The sequence below is a fragment of the Podarcis melisellensis genome, assembly GCF_964234715.1.
Source record: "Podarcis melisellensis genome assembly, chromosome: 9".
Classification (NCBI taxonomy): domain Eukaryota; kingdom Metazoa; phylum Chordata; class Lepidosauria; order Squamata; family Lacertidae; genus Podarcis; species Podarcis melisellensis.
The window spans coordinates 18056968-18076572 of record NC_138541.1 but is presented as its reverse complement, the minus strand read 5'-3'; the positions used below and the strand labels follow the sequence as shown (position 1 = coordinate 18076572).

Below are 19605 nucleotides of genomic sequence, written 5' to 3'. Positions count from 1 at the left end.
GAGAGATGGACGGGAACGAATCTGCTGACTTCTGAACTCTGACTAGGGTTATTTCTGGCTCCCATCCAAACTCATATTGCCAGGAATTTGAGGTAAGTCTTCCAACATCCAAGCCTAACACTCAAACAGCTTTCTACAGGATTTAGTGACATTAAAACACAGCACAACTGATACCAGCACGTTTATGAGTAAGATGTGTTTATGTTCTAGGATGTCCAAAATATACTTTTAGAACAAACCTTTTCTTTGAATTCAGACAAAATGCGCTCTAGTGTTTTGAATTTTCCCGAATCCAAAATTAGATCCATTTCAAGCTTGAAGTCATTAATATTTGCATACTGTTTACAAAGCAAATGCAATTCATAATCTGTCATCACAGACATATCTTCAAATATAAGGTCAGGGTTTGCTTCACAGTGTGTAGGCTCCTAAAACAAATAATCATAAATCAAAATGAAGCAAGCTATTTAGGAATTCCCAATATTTCATCAGGTTTTTTTTTCTAAGTTTACTAATGGATTTTTGAGTGTAACTGCTGTTAGAAAATTTTAGATACATTCAATAATCATAACATGTTAGAAACAAAAAGAATATGCCTGACAATAGGCAACAATCACCTCCCTGTCCCATTCATCTCTCAGATAATATAGGGGGGTTTTTTTGGGGGGGGAACATGTGTGCCGTGCCTATGCAGAAGGTAAAAACGTTTATGATTGTCTTTTCAGTAGAAAATTGGGACTAATCCTAGAGCTGGAGAAAAGATTGTGACATTTGCATACAGAGAGTTATAAAACTACCTGCAGTGTGGTTCATATGAGTACAATTAGCTCTTGAAGAATTATTTCTCAGACCTGGCAGATTAGGGATTGGATTGGAATGTCAACTTCTGTACAAATGTGATGCAACCAAGAAATGGCAAGGCCAAGTCCTGCCTTGTTAGCTATGTATACCACACATGCCTTGAAAACCATGCTTCCCAAGAGCAATCATAAGCCAAACAGCAGGATGTAAGTTTACAACAAAGGTCAGAAACAACTGTATTCTACGATGAAGTGGTGGCACAGGAGAAAAAGGGGGACAGTGCACTGCCTCACTCCTCCCTTATCCACCTGCTCAAGTGAAGAATGGTCCTTATGAGATATTTGCTGGGGTGTGAGTGGGAAGAGAAAGGGAGAGAAAATGAACACATACAAAGTGTTACTGTTCTTTGGACTGTTTAATGTTATACATACTTCCTTAGTTACACACACACACACACAGTTTAGAACTTCTTGTATCTGGGGAAGGAGGTCCATCAAAGTTTATGCTCAATAAATTTGTCAGTTTTTAAGGTGCTACAAAATTATTTAGTCTTGTAACTTGGGGGAGGGGGAGAGAAAGGGTTGGCCTTACTGGTTTTTATTTGGTTGCATTTTGCTGAATGACATCTAACTATTACTTGTGCTTTTCATGTTTTTGGTACATATTCAATTTCATTTACAGAGATAAATTATTATTAAAGTTTCCCATCTGTTTCCTCTAGTGTGGGCAGATCACAGAAAACTGGACCCTTTGTCTTGTTTCATCCCTCAATCTGTGACACATTTAGAATTCCAGCAATGTTTTTCGTAGGAAGCTTTCTCTATTCCCTACTGATAGTTTGAGACATTAAATGATATAATTTACTAAATGCAGGACACATAGTTGAACAATAACTATTTGGTGCAAATACCAATTTGTTAATAACCAAATTAAAATGCACCAAGAGCCTACTGGATTATTAAAATCCAACACCTTACCTTGAGCATAAGTTTTGACATCACTTTAAGTTTCTCTGCTGTATAATACTGACGGTGAAGAAGAGGGTGATTGGCCATTTTTCTTAGCTGCATCATGACATTGCCCATTTCTGAATTCTTTTCTAGGGTTAGAAAACAAATGATATATATGTATATATCCAGTGGATATTTTCTATCAATATACCCACAACAATAGAATAGCTCAGTATTTCTGCTTCATATATGATAAAAGGAACAGAGGAAGATGTAAACACCAACGCACCATGACTGTCAATTGATTTCTTTAAGTAGCTGAACAGATCTTGGTATAGCTTTTCCTGTTTCTCAGACATTTCACACTGTTCAACAATATCTTTTTTGGGAGGCAGCTGTTTGAGGACCTGGTGGGAGAAAAAGTCATTTTGAATTATTTGGCTATCAAGCGTTTGAACTTAGACTTAGAACCAGCACATACTGAGCTGGAGGCTGTTCCTGTTCAAAGAAACCTGTGTTCAGGTGATTTAAATTAGTCTAAAGCAACCAGTATAGGCTAAAAAAAACAAAAACAAACCACCAAACATACCTCCTCTTTTACTCTTCTCAGGATGAATGGTTTTATTATCTGCTTGGCATGTGCAATTCTCTCTTTTTCATATATACTGTGTTCCTCGGTTGCTTTCTGGAGAGGAAAAACATATACTGAGTTGCATACAGCGGATGCAATCAAGTTTGCTGAGAAAGAATTTTACCATTTAATAAAAAGGAATGTTCTGAATGTGAATGTTTTGTAGTGAATGGTTGTGATTTCTAAAGCATTTACTTTAGCTGCACTAACACAAAACAGGGGTATTATATGGTGGTATGCATGAAGACTACATAATGACTTTTTAGGTGGTCTGCAAGGATAAGTTACAAAGACTGTGCTCATTATGAAAAATGTACATGATTCCGAGTCATAAAAATGTTTTTCAAGTATACTTACTGCTTTAGAAGAGAACATCCTCCGAATTTCACTAGTGCTACTACTGAACATCCGTGGCATGACAAAATTCAAGAGCGACATAAGTTCTAAAAGGTTGTTTTGCACTGGTGTCCCTGTTAACAGCAAACGGTTTTTTGCCTATTTTCATAAATAAATGAAAGACATTAGCAAATATAAAATGAGATCATCTATTCATTTCAACAAAATGATTTTACTGTTGAGCAAACAAATACTCTGAAACTAACTGCAGTTTATCATTACCCTTATAAACCCAGGATAGGTGTGCCTAGCGTTACAGCTTAATTTTGTAAAGCAAAAATCAGGATGCAACTCATGCACATTTTAACACAATTTTACTGACACAACACTTAAAAACCTAAGGCAACATTTACAAAAAAGTACCAAGAGTAGTAAAGGGCATCAAAATCTTACATTAATTGTCATCAGGTGTTGATAGCGAACAGAACCCATGTTTTTTAACATGTGACCTTCATCAAAGATTGCATAATTAATTTTCATCCGACGAAACAGACTGCGGTCTTCTGGACTGCTAATTGCACAGTTATACCTATCAAGAGAATGAACTATGAGCATACATCCCTATTTTTTTTTATTTCTCTCTCTCTCACACACACACGCGCACACACACACACACAATCTCATTCAGGTGTTCTACTTCTGTGTAAAACCAACACGTGAGGAGAGGGGAAGCAAGACTAGTGTGTCAAATCTGCCCCCATTGCCCTCCACGAATTTTGGCTGGGTGGGGGGGACTTCTTCAGCAGGGGACCTTTCCTACTTGTGTATGTGTCCCACAATATGGTAGGCTTCTAAATCATGGAAGAAGCCTTCATTACTAGGGCAGGAGCCTTGCTTCAGAAATTATTCTTCCAACTCATGGAGGGTGGATGGTAACAGAGCTAGCATGATTGTTCTCATCCCTTCCCCAATGCAAGTTGATTTAACACAGAAGGGAAAAATTGAACTACAAATACAGTATATTCTGACATTCAGGAAGGCCAGGAGACACTGCTGTGATAACATAGGGTTGCGTTTTCTCACTGTAATGCCCTCCACCCTATACTCAATCTAGAGGCAACAGCAACTTAACCCTGTGTTAGATCCAAGGAAATGTGAGTGGAAGAAAAGTAACTGCTGGTACTATTCAGCAAATATTTGGGCAAGTGAGTTTGCACAGTGCTACAGCACTTCTTGTGCTTTCAAGAATATCCTCGGTTTTTGTTTCATTTCTCATGCAATGCTGTAGCACAAAACATAGAACAGTATTTGCATGACATGAACAGAGCTCATTTCCTACACATAGGAGGATACCCCCCAGTGGTAAATTGTGTATTGAGTGCCAGGACTGTTTTATAGTAACACTCAATAGTCAGCACACGACTCTGAAATTAGGATCAAATGAGGGAAGTCTAAACCCAGCAATTAATTGTTTTATATGAATTTTCAACTATTACAGACAACACCTCTGCATGCACTTACTATATACAATGTGGTTAAAAAGACTGATGTTGCCAAAATACCGTCTTCCTGATTTCCCCCAATGCCAAATCCTATAATGACTTTTTACTCAGTCCTAGAAAATACCTAACATTATGAGCAATGACTTGTGTATGAAGAAATATGTTTTATATAGCACATATTCCTGGAGGGAAATACGATCTCTGCATGCTCTGTACATAGCCAAGTAACTCGCAATATAAGCCCTTCTGGGACCCTTGTGAGTAGGGAGGGGTTGGAGCACAGAGTGCCATGAGAACAGAGGTCTTTTCGCTGTAACGATTTCCCTCAATGTAATGTTTCTTTTTCTTTTTTCCAAAGGAGCAAACAATAAACGTTTTGTTATACAGGCACCAAGCCACTTGCAACCAATCAGCACCCTCCCACCCCATTTTCAGTGCTGCAAAGGGGCAGAACAGGGTGGACTTACATGTGTCCCGCTGATGTGTGTGGCAGCCAGGAGCACAACCCCTGTGCAAGTGGAAAGCTGCCTGTACTGAAGAAGGGGAAGGGGTGCCTGTGGGGATACCACCGGAGTAAAAAAAATGTTCCATGTGATCCTAGGCAACGAGAATCCAGCTTACTCCCATCTGTAAAGCCCCAGCCTGGTTTCTGCATAGGTATGTTTGGTACTGACTTAGCAGATTTAAAATGAACAGCATGAGGGATAATTTGAAAGAAGTGCCTGATTAGGAAACAGCAAGTGGCTAAATTTCACGCAGTCCTTGTACTTACGTTGTCACAATGACATTGAAATCTGCAACTTTATTATGGATATCCATTCTGAGATGCCTCCTGTCTTCTTGCGAGCCTAGACAGAAATAAGACTTCATTTTTCCCCAGTTCTAGAGAATTGCTTTATAAAGCTTCAAACTTCCCTGCAATTCACAATGTTGTTTAGGGAGTTTTGATACCCACATGTAAAAAGTCGTATTGTCTTAATTTTAGCTACAAATGTTTTATTCTAAAAGAATATAATTTCTTACCATAATAAAATAAAACTTGGAGTTCAGGACACCACAGGTTCACTTCTCTTATCCAGTTATCTGTTTTTTAAAAAATGAATTAAATAATTACAGAAGTATGCTATGTGTACATACAGATTAATGTTAGTCCCACTTTTGTTTTACTAAACTACAAGTCGAAAATACTGTGTGGATTACAACTGCTGTTGTACAGCCAAAAGAGTGGACTTCATTGAAGAAAACCTCAGTTCAAAACCCCACTAAGCTCTGAAACTCATCCAGTGTCATTATCTCTCATCCCAACGTATCTAATAATAATAATAATAATAATAATTTTTTATTTATACCCCGCCCTCCCCAGAGCGGCTTACAAGCAATAATAAAAACAAGATGAATGATTACAACTTAAAAACAAAAATAAAATACAACATTAAAATAATGGAACATTAAAATATTAAAATGTAGCCTCATCGCAGGAGGAGAAGGAAAAGAAAGGGAAAAAAAGAGAGGGAGGGAATCAAATTGGCTCCAAGCCAAAGGCCAGGCGGAACAACTCGGTCTTACAGGCCCTGCGGAAAGAAATCAGATCCTGCAGGGCCCTGGTCTCATGAGGCAGAGCGTTCCACCAGGCCTGAGAGTTTAGTTGGGGAAGCACTATTGTGTGCTGCCCTGAGCTTCCTTGAAGAAAAAGTAATATATGCACATAGATATAGTAATGCAATATATACATGTTTACTTGAAGTATGCTGCTATTGATTTTTAATCCCACAAAGCCTGTTTATAATTGGAGCCTTAAAAAATAAGAAAATAAATTCCTTACTTACCTATTGTTGACGCAGGCACTACAATCAAATGTGGACCTACATCACCCACTTCGTAAAGATATGCCAGAAATGCAATTGCTTGAATGGTTTTTCCTAAACCCTGTGTAAAAGTTGAGATAATTTAAAATAAAATACTATTGCCTTTACAGTACTGATAAAGTTAAACAATGAAATGTTAGCCCATAATATTTCTCAAGCTAGTTTTGGGTTTTAAAACTGGAACATGGAGGTTTGTATTGAAAAATATTATGTTGTTAAACCCTACTCTTTAAGAACCGCGTAACCAGGTTTGGCTGACAGAGGCAGGTCAAAACCTCTGGTCTCCACATTATCCATCACATAGGAGCCAGCAAGTGGTTTGAGTACATAAGCAGGTACAATTAGCATACACCCCTTGACCTTAGAATAATAGAATTGTAGAGCTGGAAGAGGGTCATCTATTCCAACCCCCAGCAACCAACCTTGTCCCTTCACAGGCCTTCCTCTTAGGAATGGAATATCACTAGCCAATGAGGCAAAGGTTGCCCAGTATTCTCCTGGGATCTAACTTGAGGAGTCCTATGGAGACCCCTGTTCCTCCTGGTGAAGCACAAGGTACCATTTGAGCCGCTCCCCCCAACATCTATCTCTGCCACTCAAGGTTCTCTGGCTCAGACCCTGGGACTATACTTCATAGAATCACAGAACTGTAGAGTTGCAAGGGACCACAAGGGTTATCTAGTCCAACCTCCTACAATGCAGGAATCTCAGCTAAAGCACCCATGACTTCAAGCTCAAGTAGTTGATCATTGGCGAAAGGCTCCACCTGTCACAAGGACTCAAGGAGGGAGGGGAATGGACATAGTCTGTAACCCCTGGCAAGTCTCAGAAACGTTAAAATCACTCACTCCCTTCTTGCTAGTAGCACATAACAATATTACCACCCACTGAACATCCCTCTGCCCAAGAGACAATGAAAACTTAAAAATCATTTTGGGGCAGCAAAGAATTTCTTTCATTTTCCTTCTAGAACAGCATGAAGATCTTTCTCTCCGATGGCCAACCATGTGCATGTATGATTGCTACTGTCAACACATCCTGATTCATTTGTAACGGCTCAGCTATTAAAACTATTGGAAAACTGTGTAACAGGCCACAAGCTAGTTTCTCCTACTAAACACTTCGCTACTGAGTAGCAGAAGCAAACCTTACCATTTCCTATTCTATTAGATCAGTCTTCCTAGTTAGCTAAGGCCAGCCTCAGATAATTTGCTAACACTGGCCATGCAGTTATAAATTTAATGACTAGTTGAAGTGATAATAATGTCAACTTACCATTTCGTCAGCTAATATGCCATTTAGCGAATGCTTGTGCAAAAGTGCTAGCCAATTTAAACCAATCTTCTGATAAGGCTTAAGCTCCATGCTGATAATAAAGAAGAAAATGCACCATTAACACTCATGGAAACTCAAACCTAATGACCTGATGTTTACCAGAAATGTAGTACAGTACTTTTTAAAATAAGGTATTTGGAGCTTTTATGTTATTTGGGTGGCTTGTTTTTTTGTCTGTCTTTCATTTGGGATGTGAATGTGTGTTCTGCTCATTAGGGAGGGGTTCTAAGCATCACTAGTTTTCTTCTTCTGTGAAATAGCTATTTAGTGGTGCTCATGACAGTTTTGATTACCAAAGATACTTGCCAAAAGGTTGGGGACCTCTGGACTAGCTATTCCAAAACATGCAATTTTCACAAGGAGAGAGAATGAGAGTACTGGTTTTGCTTCATATGGATAGGGCAACATGATGCTGGCCATTTTTCAAAACCAGTCTCCTCATCTAGACTTCGAGGATTTGGAACCCAAACTTCTAGCAACTATTACATACACCTTTCTTTTATGGTACTTATGTAACATTCACTTAAGAGCAATCCTACCAACCTTGAATTCAGAATGGAAGGCTGATCAATGTTCCATCCGCTACCACTATCTCCAGTGATCCTCGTCACTTGTTTGGTCAGTTTATTTGAGATCTCTTCACATTTGTTCATTAGCTGTAACACGACGGCTCTCTCTCTTAGTAATATTTTGCAGTTCCATATAATATCTTCTGACAACCCATTGGTCTTGCACATTTTTGTGAACTATGAGAGATCATTGGGGGGGGGGGTGCAGAGAGCAAGGCATTACTTCAACATAAAGACAGCAAAATCAAACTGAGCCGGAAGAAACTCAAATGTAGTTTAGTGCCCCAAATTACTCAATTATTCTTCCAAAATACCATGATATTCATTAATTAAAATTGCAATGGTAGGCATACATCTAAAGCTTATAAAGATTTACTTATCAGTGAACACATTTTTATTACTTTGATATTTTGTCCCAGCAACCCTCCTACATTGAAAGAGTTCCTTCTCAGTAGGAAAAGGCAATGTGAAGATGGAAAACCCAGCTGCCAGCTTAAAAATGCTTGAGATTGAGACAAAGGAAAAACAGGCAACGTTGAGGTTAGAAGGGTGGTTTTTGGGTGATTGTCAGATCGCCTTTGCCTTCATTAAAAAACCAAAACTGGAATAGTATGTTATCTCCATTTTCTTGCCCACACAAAATATGAATGGGTGGTATTCAACTAAGTTTTACTCAGAGTAGAACCACTTAAATTAGGGGACCTCGTAACTTAATTTCAATGGGTACAATCCAAGTAAAACTTAGTTGAATCCCATTCATTGTGTATATAATCAGAAATTTGTTCATGCATTTTTAGGGTGAGCTATCTCACATCAAGAAGCACAAAAATATGGGGTTGCATTGATCCAGTTCCACACACAGGCCACTTCTGTCAGAGGAAGGACTAGGAGTCCTTCTCTTTCTCTATTTCTGCAGCTCCTTAAAAAGCTGTTCCAGGACAGTGTAGCTATTGAGGGGCTGCAAGAGAAAACGTTGCCTCCTCCCCCCCTTTCTCTTGCAGGTGCATCCATTGTTTCAGAGTTATCTTCTGTTCATGGAAAGGCTCCAACCCACTCAATTTTTCGACACCAATATCATTTTTAGTGATCACGTTTAGAACACTGTAAGAAAACTGAAAATCCATGTTTCAACAGCAGAGGGCAACACAGAGCTAAAGAAAGATGGACTACATTGAAATTGCTGTACCATACTTCTAAAAAAAGTGTGTATGCTTTTATTTATTGTGCCTGGCTGAACTCCAAATGAGAGATGAAGGATCTTTATCCACACAAAAAAACCTTCAAAACAATCTCTCTCAATTACAAGAAAAAGAATTAATGTGCTACTGAAAGTATAACAGGGTATAATTTTTGCACCTACTCATATATTTTTGAAATATAGCATTAGATACTTTAAACAAATCAGCTTCTGTTCTTTCTAGTGTATCTTGATTTCAGTGAGGCTTTTGACAAAATCCTGCTTTTGTGGAGAAGCTGGTAAAATGTGGGCTGGGTGAGGTAACTGTTAGGTGGATTTGTAGCTAGTTGACTGACTAAACCCAAAGAGTTCACTTATGGTTCCTCATGATCCTGGAAAAAAGTGACAAGTGGAGTACTGCAGGGTTCTGTTGTTCTTCAACGTCCATATAAATGATTTGGCTGAAGGAACTGAGGGGATGCTCATTTAATTTGTAGCCGATACCAATCTGGGAGGGGTAGCTAAAGCCACAGAAGACAGAATAAGGATTCAAGATTACTTTAACAGATTGGAGGACTGGGCCCAAATTACCAGAATGAATTTCAATAGGGAAAAATGTATGGTTCTACACTTAGGCAGGAAGAACCAGCTGAACAAATAATATACGGGGAACTGGGTTTGCCAGTAGTACATGTGAAAACACATGTCTGACCAAACTGCGGGAGGTAGTGGAAGACAGGAGTGCCTGGCGTGCTCTGGTCCATGGGGTCACGAAGAGTCGGACACGACTAAACGACTAAACAACAACAACAACATGTGAAAAGGAACGAAAGGTCTTAGTAGACCACAAACTTGATATGAGTCAACAGTGTGATGCAGAAGCAACAAAAAGTTAACGCTATTCAATGCTGCATCCAAGAAGTTTAGTCTTTGACTCAAGCCTTCCAAGTATTTGTAGATGGCCTCTCTGATCTGCTGAAGGCTGTGCCACCAGTTTGCAATGTGGGTTGTTGTGGCATAAGACAGACATGAGTAGTTATGGCCTTCATGTTCCTGCATCTCCCTTGCATGAGGGAGGCCCTTTCAGTGTCAAGATAATCAACATGGACAATACTTGTCACAGATCTGGCTACAGTTCTAAGACTGCCTCTAGCAGCAGAGAAACACCCTCCATACTTGTTTAAACAGGGAAGTAATTTAAGGATATGAGGAACAGAATGAAAAACAAGCTAATATTTTCCTAATCCCAAAGCTATAATAGCCTTTTGTCGGGCTCACTATTGCAAATGAGTACAATACAGCATCTTAATCTCATGCATAATGTGTAAAATGAAAAGGTATTTTTGTTTTATTTTGCTTTGCGAGGATTGCTTCACAACCATGGCTTGCTTATAAAGCCCATTCAAAGCATTCTGAAAAATCAACATGAGCTAAAAAGGAACTCCTCTGTTTCCTTTGTACTAAAAAAGCATGGCATAGTCTACACTTGTGGCAGAATGAGGTGGTAGAACACCCAAATCCTTGAATGACCAACTCTCTCTGCATTAGCCTACAACAGGCTTCCTCAAACTCGGCCTTCCAGATGTTTTTGGCCTACAACTCCCATCACCCCCAGCTAGAAGGACCAGTGGCAAGGGATGATGGGAACTGTAGTCTCAAAAACATCTGGAGGGCCAAATCTGAGGAAGCCTGGCCCACAGGTACTCTTCATGCAAGATGTAAGAAGTATGCAAGATGGTGGCACATGCAGACACTGTGACTGAGTGCTCCATGGAGAGGAGTCAGGGTTTGTTAGGACGAATTATTTATAGCCGACACAAAATGCTGTATTTAATTATGGGGTATCAGAGATTCTAGGGGGTTAACCAGGCTGGGATAGCAGGCTTGTTGGTTTTTGAATGTCTGAAGTAGATTTTTTCAATTTCGTTGTCCTGTATGGGACAATGACAATAAAGATTATCGTATCGTATCATATCATGGGAGGCCCTTCTCATTGCTCCACCATTAGGACAAATACATTTTTTGGGGGGGGGGGGGTGTTACAGCTGCAAGTAAGGCATCGAAATTGTGATTCGTTGGGTTGTATCCAAAGAAGTTGCCTCATTTGTACTTCTTCTCTCTCCCTCACTCCCCCTCACATTTGTTCTGTGGTTTTCTTCAATCACCACAAGTAGATATGCAAGGGGAGGTATGGGGACATGTGGGGAGAAACCCCTGTACTAGGAGGATGGCTTTATTATATAAAACCCAGTATTTTGGTGTCTTTGGAAGCTGTGTTGAATTTGCTTTACTTGTACAGCTGTTTTACTGTACTGTAACCCACCCCAGCATGCATGATGAAGGGTGGCTAAAAGTTTTCTTATAAAAATAAATAAAATGAGATAGATTGAGCCAGATGAGAGAAGACTATTAAAAGAGTGATACCTATCAAGAACTCCCAGCAAGCAAGCAAGCAAGCAAACAGTGCAGAAGTCTTAAATTTCTGACTAATCTATTTGCCACTAATTTCCATTAGAAAGGAACACCTCGTTTGAAAAGTGCATTTCTGTACATTCACGGTAGCTTGATTTGGCTGTTGTGGTGAAGTCTTTTTGAAAGTAAGTTTAAACATCAACAGAATACTTTGAAATTTAAACAACACTGAACCACCAGGAGTAGAAAAGCGTGTTTGTTTGTTTGTTTGTTTGTTTAAAAAAACCCCACAAAGTTATTTTAAACAGGAGATTAAAAATTCTATTAATTATTCTAGACGCCTAAAGCTCAGGTTGGCATAAAGATAAAACTTATAATCTTTAAATAATGCACCTCAAGTGAAACCATCTGCTATAAAAACCACCCATTTTGTTTCATGTCAGATTGTTAACATCTGTTTCCAAGTTACAACAAGAAGAACCTTCAGCTGTTTTCCAACTTGAGCCTCATGAACAATATGATAAGCAGTTTATGCAAAAGCTGCTCAGGTTTGTCTATTTGATAAGTACAACTGCAATCTGGATACAATTCAGCATTTTAAAGTCTCACTACCAAAAGACCTAGAAAACCTCAGCAGGGGCCTCTGGGGCAGTACTGGACAAGATGATCCGACTTGGTTTAGGTCAGTTTCATATGTCTATAGTTAAGTGCAGAGGTTGTCGGAGGCCCAGGGCAGCAGTCTTAATTAGAGTAATGTTATAAACAAAACAAAAAAGGCAGCTAGTCCCTGGCGGTCCCCCTTGCCAGCTTAGCCCTCTGAGTTCTGGGGCAAATGTACCTGGCTGCCTCCACCCACCTGCCCCCTGCACAGATCTGTTGCCCTTTCTGAATGCCACTGGTTCTTCCAAGGTTTCTCTCTTATTATTATTATTATTCAACTGAAGATGTAAGATAATTCAGCTTGGGGACCTTCTGCATGCAATGCATCTACTGCCAAGCTGCAGCACCCCAACCTATAGGTAGCTTGAGCTCAATACTTCCCAAGGCTTGTGTATGTCTCTGAAGTCTTTGAATCAAGCCCTCAATTTAGCCAAGTTCTATTCTTCCCAATGAGATCTGCAGAACTAAGGTCTCTGTATACTCATTTCATTTTAACCGGACTGTTACGGAGAACTGGATCTTGCATGCATATTGTCTAACAGAAAAAGTTTCACATTTTCTATTAGGTGTTTTTTGGGGGGGAGAGTAACAATATACTCACTAGTTTCTCAGACTTCATGCTTTCTCCCCCCCTCCCCCGGAAGAGTGAAATAAGCTACACATAATTATAAATAGTTCAGATGAGGTCCCCACTACTCTGTAATAAGCACTAATACCCTTTCACAAATTTTAGACACGTCTTCTTTATATATGAGTATAAGCAGGCAAATGACCTGCACACAAAGGTGTTCTTCCTCAGGAGAGAACCCCTTCTGTTGGAGGAAAGGAAATTTGGATATAACCCAACATATTTACCATATTTTTCCATGTATAAAACAGACCCATGTATAAGACACTCCCTATTTTTGGGGACTCTAAATTAGGAAAATACCCCTCAGCACTACCCGTGGATAAGATGAGCCCCAATTTCAAACCTACTTTTTTGGTAAAAAAACCCTAGTCTTATACCCGGAAAAATACAGTAAATAATGACTTTGCCACTAATTAGGCACATTTCCCACTAATTAACTTCATGATTTTACACACAGATTAAAGAAGCCTAATCTAAATTTACAGTTTCCATGAATTAATGTATTTCAGACTATGAAGGAAGCATGCAAATTTTAAAAACATGGACTAAATATGGAAACACTAAAATAAAATTAAATACTTCTAACATGTGCCTTTTGGATGTAGACTAAAACTGTTTGGTTACCTTTTGCATTCAGCAAAATAAAGCTAGAATTAAACATGTTTCAAGAAAGCATTACTACTTAGTAGCAAAAACGTTTGGCCTGCTCTGCAGAGTCGGCCTTAAGCACATTTAAAAACTATTCCTTCAAACTTTCAAGATCTCCAATTTGCTGCCTTTTATTAAAACTGTGGGCATGTAGTTACAGCAACTATGCAGCTCTCCGGGTGCTGACAAAGAGCTCTTATGAAAGGGATTGTTTAATACAAACAGGCCCACACAGCTTAATTGTATGGAACTATTTCGGAGGATGGCAGCCCTTTAGCAATTACTTTTGCAAAGAATCTGTCTCGGCGAAGCTCGACATGTTTCAGAACAGACAGATGTTCTGTTCAAAGTCAAAGGCTTCAGGCAAAACAGTCTCCGGAGCAGCATTTCAGTAAAGCTGCACTTCTGTGAATTTGCGTACACTCTTTAAAATATAAAAGTTTGAAAACTTGACCAAGTCATCCTAGGAACTAATGATGAAATGCACCATTATTTTAAAAGACCACTAGCACTAGCACACAGCATATATAATAGGGGTCTTTTAAAATCAAAACAAAACAAAACTGAACATATACATAAAAAAGCAATTCCCATCAACTCCCCCCCCACCTAGAATACTACTTTAAAAAATACAGTCGGTACAACACCTAACTGTCAAAAGGGCCCATTTACTACTATTTCTCTAAAACCACATCAAACAGAAATCACAAAGTTAAAAATACTGTAATTCCACAACTTTTCTTCTGAATTATTAGCATTTTCAAACACAAAATCAGACTGCTCTGGCTAGAGGCTATTTACTTTCCTGGAACATACATAGCTCGAAGCACACAATTATAGCAAACATTTGAAAAATAAATAGTCCAATGACTGGGAAACCGTACCAAGTACTCACCATTAGCTAGGTTTTATTCTTTCCTTTCCTATGTTAAGGTTTTCTGACATTGCTTTTGAAAACTGTAAGCTATAGCACTCCATAAAATGGCCACATTGCTCAGCTAATAAAACCAGTGTTAAAAAGACAGAGCATAAAGATTTAAAAGGAGGAACAACCACCAGAAAAATCATCAAAGGAACCGTTTCGTCAGTGAAGCTTAAAATATCCATCCTGGCATCTTCAATCATGGAGCAACCCTGGAAGTCGGTTGCTGATTCTCTGAAGTAGTTGCAGCAGAAATACTGCCACATTCTTGCCTTCTGCATGGTTTCTCGGCTGCAGCAGATCAGAACAGGCTAGCAAACAACAGCTTCCCAAATGAAAGCTCTAAATTCTTCTTCTACAGTGAAATGAACCAAGTTTCGGTGCTCAAGAGTGAGTGACAGTGTTGCCAGCCAATCAGCTTGGGTTTTTCAGGAAAATCACCCCTTAATTCATTCAAAATTAGGTCATCTGACACTATTTGAAATGCTATTGGCTTAGAATGAGCATAGTGTTTTAGCCTAATCAGGAAAAGGCCACCCATCTATGTCTTTTTGGATTTAAGGCATCCTTGACTATATTACCTGCTGTATATATATATATATATATATATATATATATTAAAGAATGAATGCAGACTTACCAGAGCTTCCCAACTATTAAAGGGACGGAGCTCTACTATCTTCTGAGCCTTTTTCTGAGAGCACTGGGGGATCAAAGTGAGTTCACCCAGTGAAGCATCTTGCAGGAAACTAAGAATTTTAGTTTTGTAACCATCCTCCATCACATCATCACTACCACCGTAGTCCTCATCAAGGGAGCTGCCAGCTTCCGAAGCAGACTCGTACTCCAAATCTTGAGAGTCCCTTTTAGTACTCCAGATTTTTTTCTTTTTATCTTTCTTTCTGAAGCCGTTCTCAGTTCGTGTGGAGGATTTCTCTTTGAGCTTCACATTAGTGTCATTCTGGCGATAATGGCTGTTATTAACGGAGACCCCCTTTCCATTTGAAACTTCACTTTTGGAGGGGTATTGGGTATCTGTATAGGCATTAAAAAAAACAAAACAAAGAGAGAACTTACAAGAAGACAGTAATGATGGGGGGGGGGAGAGCTGCACAGAACCAGTGCCTACTTTATGGAATAAGCTTCCATTTCCTTACTCAAAAACATTTTATCCAATATTTGGCACTATTCCCATGACTGCATTGTGCTGCTCTGATATCTGACAATCATAACAGAACATTGCACAATCCTATTTAAAAGCTTAAATATTATTGTTAGTATCACATACAGGAGGAGTAACAGACATTTTCTTCTCAAGCTCTAAATAAATATTAACTGGTTAAATCAGGACATTAAACAGCCATTGCTTTTCACTAATGTCTTGCAGAACAGGACACCTGTTAATAGTTTTAAGCAAGAAGTGTTATTTTGTACCCAAATCTGTTTTAATGTAATGACGACACATTCAGCAACAGTAAAACATGCCTGTATTGCTTATTTAAAACACTTTTTGCAATTCTGTACTTTTAAAGACATCTTAGTCATGAAACATTTTCAGTATCTCAAATTCAGTTCTTTTGGAAATAAGGTAACTTAGGCTGAAATCCTAGCCCCACTGAATTAAATAGGACTTACTTCTGAGAAGACATAGTTTGAGCTGTCATGTAACCTAATATTTTGCTACTTTCTAATATTTCATAGTTGTAAGAAATATTGCTTAAAGGAGAGTTAAATAATTCAATTATATTAGAAGAATTCACTGTAAAACAGTAAATAGTTCCATAATAAAAGGGATTTGTATTTTAGCCTTGTTAGGAAAGTCAGCTTAGCTATTTCACCTATTATTACAGTATAAGTGTACATTAAAGACTTTTATTAGACGTAAATGGAATGCAAGTAGCAGTACATTGTTATATTTAACAACAGAAGTTGAAAAGGGCATTTTTCAGACAGCTCACCTCCTCTTACCCTGTCCCTAGAGAGGCTTATCTTTTTGTTCTTTTTAATTACAAAGGCTACTTTTATCTGGTTCTTTTAGACTCTTGAACCAAATTATCTTTTTGACAGTTTTAAATAGTTTTAGCTGCTATGTCCAAGCTGGGTTTTCTCTAGGTTTCCCTGCTCTAATTTGTATTAATTATAATTGTTTTTACTGTTTAAACTGTGGGCTGCTTTTTTATTTCTAATAGGTCTATAAACCACCCTAGGGAACTATGTTATATGGATGGCTTACAAATATAACAAGCATATATATTCCTAAATAAAAGTTGGTAATGTGTATTTGTGGAACACTCACTATGGAGTCACAGCAATTAATTCAGTTCACACAAAACTTAAAATAAAAGTTAAAGGAGTCTTTTTGCAGATGCCAGAATAGATAATGTAGGGTGTTCTAATGTAGCAAGGTCAGGACAAAAACGGTGAGCTATAAGAAGCTTTTCGACTTGTACTTCTCAAAGAGCAGCTCCTCACACATATAGCAAACTGCTTTAAAAAATGACAGGACTTTGTGACATTGTGTGTTTCTGGGGATGATGGAGAGTAAGGTGTGTAAGTATGCTGCTGAAATGAAAAATTCTACTAGGCTGCTACAAGTTCCTGTGTTCACACAAACAAATATTTGGATCCTGGCCTCAGCTTTTAAATGTGCTCATCATTTTATAAGGTACCTAAAATATTATGCCTCTATTTAATGAGTAATGCAATTTTTAAAAAGAGTAGCAAGCAGAATGCCAGCAGTAACATGTGAGAACTTGAGGGGGCATTGTACATCACTGTTCATCACAGGACATTCCTAAGTCCCCTGCTGCTGGAATAAGCCAGCAGTTTCAAATTGTTCAAGTGCTTAGGAGAAGAGATGCCCCACGCCCATAGTACAAAAAATATCTGGTACTACCCATTTCTGGTTGTTATAGAACACTTCCCATGGCTACTGCAGAAATGCAGCAGCTGAAGCAGCCACAGCAGCTGCGGTAACAATTAGGGTCCAGGATACTGACATTTTACATAGTTCAACCAGCCAGTGACAAGCAGAAAGGCAGGAAATATTTTAAAATAAACGAATTTGTTCCAGTATTTCTCTTGTTATTTGCAATTATCTTCCAGACACTTATAATCAAGATGCTCAAGCCTAGTCTCTTTCCCAAACACTTTCTCGGTACATAAATTTACTATTTTAAGCGCATTACTATAAACCAAAACAATTTATTTATATAAAACGTGATCCGATTTACAAAGGTGCTGAGCCATGAGAAAATCACTGTGGTTCCCAAAACTGTCCTAGGGGAACTTCGGGAACTACCTCTAACACAGAGCAGGGAGGAGAGACATGCATGAAAGCACTTGCACATGTATATAAGATCCTTCTGGATATTGACCTAGGCTTGGAATGCAAACACATTTATTTGGAAGCATCACTTGGGCTTGGATCCCAAGGTCCTCTAGCTCAAGCAGAAGGTACCCTTGCCCACACAAGCCTTCCTGCACAGCTTCCCATGCCAAAAACACATAACACCGGTCCTGAAAGACCTACATTGGCTCCCAGTATGTTTCTGAGCACAATTCAAAGTCTTGGCGCTGACCTTAAATGCCCTAAACGGCCTCAGCCCAGTATACCTGAAGGTGTGTCTCCACCCCCATCGTTCAGCCCGGACACTGAGGTCCAGCTCCAAGGGCCTTCTGGCTGTTTCCTCACAGTGAGAAGTGATGTTACAGGGAACCAGGCCTTCTCAATAGTGGCACCTGCCCTGTGGAATGCCCTCCCATCAGATGTCAAGGAAATAAACAACTATCTGACTTGACACCTGAAGGCAGACCTGTTTAGGGAAGTTTTTAATGTTTGGTGTTTTATTGTATTTTAAATATTTTGTTGGAAGTCGCCCAGAGTGGCTGGGGAAACCCAACCAGATGGGCAGGGTATAAATCTATTATTATTATTATTATTATTATTATTATTATTATTATTATTACTACAGGAATCTGAAGGGGAGGGAAGGAAAACCCCATTGTGTAAATGGAGCAGAAGTCAATAAGCAGAGGTCATTATGAAATCACTATACTATTTTTGAAGATGCCTCCAAAACTAAAATAATCAGCTTTGAACACAAAATCAGACAACAACAAAAGCTCTCATTCAACTGGTAACTGCAAAGTATATTCTAGAACAAACAACAAATTGCAGTCATTTTTATTGTTGTTGCTTTTCTAGCAATTTGATCTGCTGATGGTGTTGTTTTTTTTAAAAAAATCAAGCAGAGAATATGTTGGTAGAATCAAAAGGCTTTATGGCAGCTCTCTAGCAGGGATATGAAAGTCTACTTAAATGGCATCAGCGATCACCAACAAGACTGACTTGAAAGCTCAGGAAACAGTACATTTGAATGTCAGAAGTAGTGCTTAGTAACAATCAAGAAAGGGAGGATGTGAAAAATGTTGCATCCTTCTTGGCAGTGTGATATGGCAGTCTCTATTAAGTATTCTACAAAGAATTAGATAGGTTCCTTCCATCAGTTTACAATTTAAAATATTTTAATTCTAATAGCAGCAGTACAATGACACTAATGCAGGATGAAGGTGGCTAGTTGAAATATGCAGAATGCTTACACTGCAGCTCCACTCTTAGGGACAAAGGTTGCTGCCTGATAGTAAGTCAGACCACTGGTCCATCTAGCTCAGTACAGTCTACACTGGCTGGCAGCAGCCCTCCAGAGTTACAGACAGGAATCTGTTTTATTCCCTACCTGAAGATGCCAGGAATTGAATCTGGGACCTTCTATATGAAAAGCATGTGTGCTGCCATTGAGCTGTGACCCTTCCCAATCTTAGATCCCTAGTTGGGGAGGAAAACATGAAGAAAAGGAAAGAAACAGAAAGAATGGCAGGGAAGAGAGCAATGCTGCTAAGTTGCTTCTGCTCATATCATTTTGGGCTCTTTGTTGCATAGCAGAACCTTCATCACTAAAGCCTCTCCTGAAGTCATTTGTGGGAAGTCAGAGAACATTTCAGAGTGTTGCTTGACATGAGTGAGAGACTGCAAGCAGGAACAGCAATTTCTGAAGTCTGTCTAGGACAGGCATCCCCAAACTCGGCCCTCCAGATGTTTTAGGACTACAACTCCCATCATCCCTAGCTAACAGGACCAGTGGTCAGGGATGGTGGGAATTGTAG

The 19605-nt window shown here is 39.0% G+C and overlaps 1 protein-coding gene across 3 annotated transcripts in view; it reads right to left on the bottom strand.

The window, feature by feature from the left end:
- Positions 1-19605, bottom strand: part of SMARCAD1 (SNF2 related chromatin remodeling ATPase with DExD box 1) — a 44886-nt gene that overhangs the window by 3743 nt on the left and 21538 nt on the right. For 2 of the 3 annotated variants that reach the window (XM_081924855.1, XM_081924854.1), the window contains exons 9-20: positions 15080-15474; positions 7964-8166; positions 7361-7451; positions 6047-6146; positions 5244-5303; positions 4993-5068; positions 3172-3307; positions 2740-2877; positions 2341-2436; positions 2041-2158; positions 1779-1900; positions 240-428 (exon numbers count right to left, since the gene is read on the bottom strand). In XM_081924855.1, the coding sequence (XP_081780981.1) occupies positions 240-428; positions 1779-1900; positions 2041-2158; positions 2341-2436; positions 2740-2877; positions 3172-3307; positions 4993-5068; positions 5244-5303; positions 6047-6146; positions 7361-7451; positions 7964-8166; positions 15080-15474 (1724 nt within the window). Of the gene's footprint in view, positions 1-239; positions 429-1778; positions 1901-2040; positions 2159-2340; positions 2437-2739; positions 2878-3171; positions 3308-4992; positions 5069-5243; positions 5304-6046; positions 6147-7360; positions 7452-7963; positions 8167-14412; positions 14801-15079; positions 15475-19605 lie in introns of those variants that run through there. The other variant, XM_081924856.1, reaches the window with a different exon arrangement.